The 7,308-nt window shown below is 45.7% G+C and overlaps 1 protein-coding gene across 1 annotated transcript; it reads left to right on the plus strand.

The window, feature by feature from the left end:
* Positions 1 to 355: 355 nt before the first annotated feature.
* Positions 356 to 5,898, plus strand: LOC123164664 (serine/threonine-protein phosphatase 4 regulatory subunit 2). Its single transcript, XM_044582210.1, has 8 exons — positions 356 to 553; positions 1,058 to 1,605; positions 2,856 to 2,936; positions 3,322 to 3,370; positions 3,495 to 3,603; positions 4,677 to 4,729; positions 4,879 to 4,941; positions 5,121 to 5,898. The coding sequence occupies exons 2-8, from the start codon at positions 1,076 to 1,078 to the stop codon at positions 5,472 to 5,474; spliced, it is 1,239 nt and encodes a 412-aa protein (XP_044438145.1). The 5' UTR covers positions 356 to 553; positions 1,058 to 1,075; the 3' UTR covers positions 5,475 to 5,898.
* Positions 5,899 to 7,308: the final 1,410 nt, after the last annotated feature.

Consider the following 7,308-nt stretch of genomic DNA (forward strand, 5'->3'; position numbering starts at 1 on the left):
GGAAGCGCCGGAACGGTTGCCGGGTGGCGCGGGCGGCGGCGGCGCCGCGGCTGGATGGGAGGGTCGAGTTGCGAGCGAGCGCGCGGGGGCGGGCGCAGCAAATAAGCGGCGCGCGATGAAGTTTCGGTCCGCGCGCTGAACTAGATATGCCCCGCGCGCGTTTTTTGCGCGCCCGCTGGAGCCGGCTGTTAGAGATGCTCTTACATTGGACTTGACCGTAAAAGACGGGAGGCTACGCAGTGCGGGGATGCTCACGGTATCTGGGACGTTGAAACAGCCGTCAGATCGCTGTGGAAAGCCGTAGGTGGTTAACTACTTTTTTTTTTGGAGGGATGGTGGCTAATTACTTGTTTTGTAATAGTTCGATCCTGATTCCTGATTCCTGAAGCCGCCGCACCCAACCTTCTCTCGTCCTGATCCACCCTAGCCAGGTGGCCAGCCAGGCAGGCCCCTCGCGCAGCCGGCCTCCCACTCGCCGCTCCTCAGGCCGCCGCACGGAGCTCGCCCCGCCGGCCACCACTCCGCCACCCGCCGCAGGAAAGCGAGGTCCTAGGTGCGCCCCTCCTTCCCCCCCTTCCCGCACTCCTTGGTTCTCGCTTCTCCCGGCTTTCGGGTTCCGCGGAGCCCTCCCTTTGCTGGTTTGGATCGGGGGCGTGCTTGTTGCCGCGTTTGTTGATTGGGCACGGGGAGGCTCGAGTCCCGGATATTACGTGGGTGCTGGTTCGGTGCCGTAGCATTGCATCGATGCGGTCGTCCGTTCCGTGATTTGGGCGTGATTGGTGGTGGTACATGCTGTTCGGGCGCGGATACGTCGTGGCCATGAGCTTGCTAGGGTTGGGGGCGCGGTGCAGGGGAGCTAGCATGTGGCGGTTAGTGCTGAGATGAATCTTTATTTTGAGATGGGGAAGGGGTGCTTCCATGGGAGATGCGGGGAAGATGACGAGACTGTCACTGCCTATGATAGCTAGGATGTGGAAATATTAGTGATGTTTAAGGGAATCAGGACGATGTGGTGAATACCTGAATTTCTTGTCTAACAATTGTTGCCATTCTGCAGTTACCGGAAGAGTTGGGAATGGAGGGTGCAGCGACGGAGAACTCGACGGTGCCCATGGTGGCTCCGGAGGCGGCTGACCATGCAGGTCAGCATGTGGATGGTTCGACGGTGCCCATGGTGGTGCCAGAGGCGGCTGTTGACGCAGAGCAGCATGTCGAGCGCTCGACGGTGCCCATGGTGGTGCCAGAGGCGGCTGTCAACACGGACCAGCATGTCGAGGGCTCAACAGCGCCCATGGTGGTGCCAGAGGCAGCTGTCAACGCAGACCAGCATATCGAGGGCTCGACAGTGCCTATGGTGGTGCCAGAGACAGCTGTCAACGCGGACCAGCGTGTTGAGGGCTCAACAGTGCCTGTGGTGGTTCCAGAGGAGGCTGTCGACACAGACCAGCGTGCTGACGCCGTGGCAGCGCCCATGGTGATGACTGAAGCAGATGTAGATGCAGACCAGCGTGCTGACAGCGTGGCAGCACCCATGGTGACGACTGAAGCAGCTGCTGACGCGGATCATCCTATCGAGGATGCGGCTACCCAGGACAGGAAGCACGGGTAATCCATTCAAATTTATGTGGCCACTGTGGTTCTGTAGATCTAGCTTTAATTATTGTCCTTTTCCTTTTCACGAGAAGCTTTCAATGATTGTTAGGTAGTGAAACTTATATGTGCATGCATGGGTACTTGGGTAGAGATGTAGAGTACAGAGGATAAAGATGCCCATGTTACCTGGACAATAATTGGGTATCACTGAGGGATGTGTGACGCGTGGCTATTGCTGCATTGGTTGTTCGTATGAGCTTGAAGCGAGGCCAGGTAGATGCTTGTGCATACCAGCTAACCTGAATGCAAGTAAAGTTAAAGAATGGTGAAATAAGAATCCAACAACCATTGTGGCGACACACATTTTCCCGTCCATTAAACACGCAATCACTTCTTTTCTCTTGCAGACTCGCACTATCACATCACCCCATGGCTATGCCTTTTCTTTGGGGTCATTCTCACTTTCTTTTCTGTATGGTTTGCATTCAAATGTTTATCCAACCCTGTATTTCCCTAGAATTTGTAGTTTGTTTAGATCTATTACATCACTACATTGTGATCGCTGTCTTTTCCCATGCCATATCAATACTGTATTGGTGATGTTGTATATTCATTGTGATCGCTGTCAGCTTGTTGCCAAGTTGGTGATATGCTTGAATAGAACCAAGTTCGTAATTCCATATTGCTTCTGATTTCAACAAACATAGAAATTGCATTAAATGTTTATGAGTGCAGAGATGTGTGCATCTTCTTTTCTTCGAGGAACCATATATAGGCATTTTCTCTCACCTCACTCACACGGGAGGTGGGAGAGTGTTCACTTATATGTTATATCAAGACAGATTGTATGTGTGAGGAAAATATGAGCACTCACCCATACAAGTATAGATGGTTCACACTAATGCATATTCAGTGCATTTCAAATATAGAAATAAAAATCTGTTTGGACACAAGATAACAGAACAAGCAAGTACATACCTTCCCCCCTTTCATGTTCTCACACTCGATCTGCATCGGGTTAAGTTTATTTAACTAGTCAGTGATATATTTGGCCTTTAAAATTCATGCTATGACTGTAAGATGGAATTATTTTTTCTTGCAACACATACATATACTCTTATCTTAAACTCATTGACTTAAAATTGCAGTAACATAGCTAGACATTTTGATATTTCAACTTGTTAATATTTAAATACACAATTTGCTGAATCCAGTTTTTTTATTTGGTTCTAAACATTTGAAAAATGTATTTCATTATATAGGGATGATGAAGGAGTTGTCAATGTTACTCCTGAGGAAATGAGAGCCATCATCGAAGTTATAGCTGAGACGGGGAAGTTCTGGTATAATACTGGATCCATTGCCCCCTAGATTCCAATCCCTGATGAATTTACATACTTTAAATCTTAATTAGAGGTTCTTGAATGTTGCAAGCAACTTCATGCTTCATATTTGTGTTCAGGTCTGCAATTTGTAATTCAGTTTTCTTCCTGATGTGTTTTCTCTTTGGATAAAATGTGTTTCATTGGGTTAATAGCTATCATTTGAAAAGAAGTAACCCCCTTAGTGCTACTTTTAGTGATTTTATTCTTCTAGGTGAACCAAACTTTAGGTTGATTTAGCTGTTCACGTGTTGTTTTCAAGAGATATGGTCAGGGGCATTTGGACAAAATTACTATAGTGGGATTACTTCTACTCTTGTCCTTGGGATTAACTTCCGTCTTACAGGCACGACTGGAGTTTTCTCAAGAGATTGTTGTCTCTCCAATTGATGCAGGTATGGGGAGGTATGGCATCAAAAAGTTTCACATTGTTTCTAGATCGTAGTATTGGCTATGTTCATCAGATTATAGTAGCTTAACTTACCTTCTAAACTGATTTCCATCATTTCACACATCAAGGTCTTGGGTGAATATTCTGAGGCTCAAATGGTGATCCGAGAGGACGGGCAGCAACAGAATTCCTTGTTTAGAGAGACGCACTCAGAGCTGTTTAGCCAGCTCAATGATGGTACTGTTATGAGTCTTCAGTTTGTCTCAGTTTCTACCAAAGATAATTTGTCTCGAGTCTTAATTTGTTGCTGTTATGATGTTAAAGTTTTAACAAAATTCTCTATATTGTATGATACGTATATGTAATTCTCAAACCCTTATAATCTCATATGGTCCCAGACTCCTTGTGTCCTCTCACTAAGTTCAGCTTATTAAATTCAGTATGGTTCATAATCCAGGCGCAATTCATGTTGACCTTTAAGAATATGAATTGGACACTTTTATGTCATTGCAGTCCAGGCACAAATATACTGCTGGACATCTACTTCTAAGAACATGAATAAGAGAGCATGTTTGGGAAATTTCAGTTATGTTACTGAAATTGTTGGCGTGTTGTTTCAGAAATCCCTGACATGTTTTTCTATCTTATACTTTGGAATTATGTCGCGCAGTTAAAATAAGGGCAGCATTAGATGGGTTTTGAATTGCTTGTGGGTATGGCACGTTGCTAGAGTTCAATTGTACTCCCTCCGTCCGGAATTACTTGTCGCACAAATGGATAAAAATCGATGTATCTAGGACTAAAATATGTCTAGATACATCCATTTCTCCGACAAGTATTTCCGGACGGAGGGAGTATGTTTTTTCCACTGGACACCTAGACTCAGTTTGGTCTCAGTGTGATGTGTTTATTTTCAAAGCTGATGTGGACAAACTTCTCTGGCAGTTCTTTGGCTAATCATATTTAGGTTAAAATAAATTCTTTGGCAGTTCTTTGGCCTGCCCCAACTTGTTTGTGACTAAGGGCTTTGTTGTTGTTTGTTTTATTGTTTCAGATATAACTTTATTTTCTGTTAAAAAAATAGCTAGCCTTAGAAGTGGATCTCCAAAATGTCCTAGTGTGATTCTACTGAGATTTGCACACTCGAAACAATCATAATGGAGCCTTAGAAGTGGATCTCCACTTGAGTTCATAGAAGACCTTGGACATTTGTTGGTTCAACTTCAATATAGATGTTAAGAGGTGATATCTGATGTACTTTCTGTGGACCATGCTATATCTGTGATCATTTTGTTTGTACATTTCCGCAGCTCTCTTGAGGTTTGAAGAGGGTCCTCCGTTTACACTTCAAAGGCTTTGTGAGGTGATGAATTTTCCCTTTGAATCCACTTCTAAAGTTTCTATTAGTGATCCAATGTCTATAATGTATGTACTCGCAGAAGGTTATACCTTCATTCCGTGTTGCATTGGTGTTGCTTCAAAAGGAGTCTTACACTAGTTCTGTGTTGACAGATTTTGTTGGATCCAAAAGGAACATACACAAAATTGTCGAAGCTTGCTTTGGCCTTGGAGAAGGTTTGCTAACTGAACTTTCACCATCATGTAGTATCTAGTTCTTTGCTCTGTTACCCTGTGCTGTCTTGACTTGTCCATTTATTGAGCCGTCGCTTGAAATAGCAGCTAGTAGGTTAAATGTAGTTCTTTGTAAAATGAAATTGATCATTTTTACCAATTTTAAGCTCTCTTATTTGCAGAACCTCCTAGTCACGTCTACCATAACTAAGTGTACTGAACCCTACCCTACTGCTCATGGGCCAAATTCAGAAGGACCAGTGATCACAGAAAACACAGGTTCTGTTGATGTAGAGCCTGAAAGGCCGGCAGAGCATCCTGCAGCAGTGCCCAATGGAACACAGTATGCAGGAGGTGATGGTGATGAAGAGATGGCTGACGCAGAAGCGGAGGGGCTGCCTGGTAGCCATGATGTCGAGATGCAGGAGGAGAAGCCTGATCAAATTCCAGATGTTAACTCTGACACCAACTCAGTTACTGCAGTTGCTTGTGAAACAGTTAATGCTAGTGAAAAAGCTCCAGATTCACAAAGTTGAGCTCACTCGCAGCAAAGGCCAGAAGACCTAGTGCAGCTCTCTTTAACAATCCAGCTATTGTGACATCTCTGTGACTAGCTGATTATGCTATGTGATTCTCCCATGAATCACACCCATAGACAATATGATTAGGGGTTCGTGCTGTATGCTTTGAAGTTGTTGTGAGCCGTCGAAGATGGAAATGGATATCTTGACCATGGTTGAGATGAATGAAATTCTCCGAGGAAAAATGTACTCAAAATGGCGATGGCACATTCTCCTTGGTTGTCACCTGAATGTATGTGGACTTCTTCACTTCACTTCCAGGTGCCAAAAGTTATGATGTACCCAAGGTTAGTCAAATTGGATATTTGGCTATCCTTTTTTGCAACTTGTACTGTAGTGAACTTGTGCATCATTAGAAAGTGACATCTTTCCTGCCCCATTTTTACTGTGAAGCAATTAACCTTGGCCGCGTATTGACCTTCTAGTGTTTCTTAGCACATCCCACTGCCGTCTGCGGTTGTTTATGAGTGCACGCCATCGTATTCGTGATTTTCTGTCGATGCAAGCTTTGTGTATTAGTAATGTTTGTGCTCCTGTCTCATGTTGACAGTAACGTTTGTGTTAAACTGACGATGTGACACTGACCAAGATTGTGTCGTCGTGCCATGATGACACAAGAGGCTCTTTTCTCTGTCTATTTTCAATTGGTTCATATGCTGGGTGTCTCAAATCACGATAGATCACCAGTGTCTTAATTTCGAAGGTTGAATGGCGATGCATTTCTTCGACGCGTTTCAGTCACTGGATTAGTAAGAGAGTGCGATCCTAAGAGCATATCAAATAGAAGATGTAGATGCAAAAATACCTAATTTTTACATGTCCGAGGCCAAAAACGCCTCTCCAACAGGTGATGTAGATGCAATTTTTTTTTACATAAACTACATCTCACGGTGCAAATATACATCTTCACCCATTGGAGATGTAAAAACGTCAGCCGCGCGCCAACTGCCAATCGCCGTTCCATTTCCTTCCCCAAAACTCGCGGTGCAAATATACATCTCCACCTGGAGATGTAAAAACGTCAGCCGCGCGCCAACTGCCGTTCCATTTCCTTCCCCAACCCATCTTCTTCCTCTTGCCGCACCGCCGCCTCCTGCCCGCAAGCCCGCCGCACCCCACACCAGATCTGCCCCCTCCGGCATCCCCGCCGCCGGTTTCGACTGTTGGCCGCCGCTGCACGCCGCGAATTGGGGTTTTTCCGCCACCGCTCGATTCCACCACCGTCGCCGCCCCGCCCGCATCACCGGTTGCATCCCCGAACTGCCGTCGCTCGATTGCACCATCGCCGCTCGATTCCACCACCGCCGTCGCCACAGCCCCGCACCGCCGCCCACAGCCCCGCCATGCTCCGGCCGCAGCGTCGAGCTTGCTCCCGTTGAGTTTCGGCCACCGCAACTCGTCACGTTTGCCCCAAAGGACGTGCCTCGCTCCCAGCTATCTGTAGAGCCAAACGCCGCTGCAAACCCGAGGCACTTCTCCGTGCTTGATGGTCGCCCGGCACAACTAGTTTACATCTCCATTTGCATCATTTGTTGGAGTTGCACTTTTACATCACCATTTCACATCTTCGGTTGGAGTTGCCGCCTTTTTTGAGATGTAAAAAACACTTTTTGGAGATGTAAATTTTTACATCTTCTGTTTTACATCTTCAAATTTACATCTTCTATTAGAGATGCTCTAAGGTGTTCTACGACTTTTACAAATGAAAAACACTTGTTCCATGGATTATTTTGTGTAGAGTTCTAAGTGGCAACTCTTTTTTTTTTTGCGAAATACTCTTGTTTTCTAC

This window comes from Triticum aestivum, chromosome 7D, assembly GCF_018294505.1.
Source record: "Triticum aestivum cultivar Chinese Spring chromosome 7D, IWGSC CS RefSeq v2.1, whole genome shotgun sequence".
NCBI lineage: Eukaryota > Viridiplantae > Streptophyta > Magnoliopsida > Poales > Poaceae > Triticum > Triticum aestivum.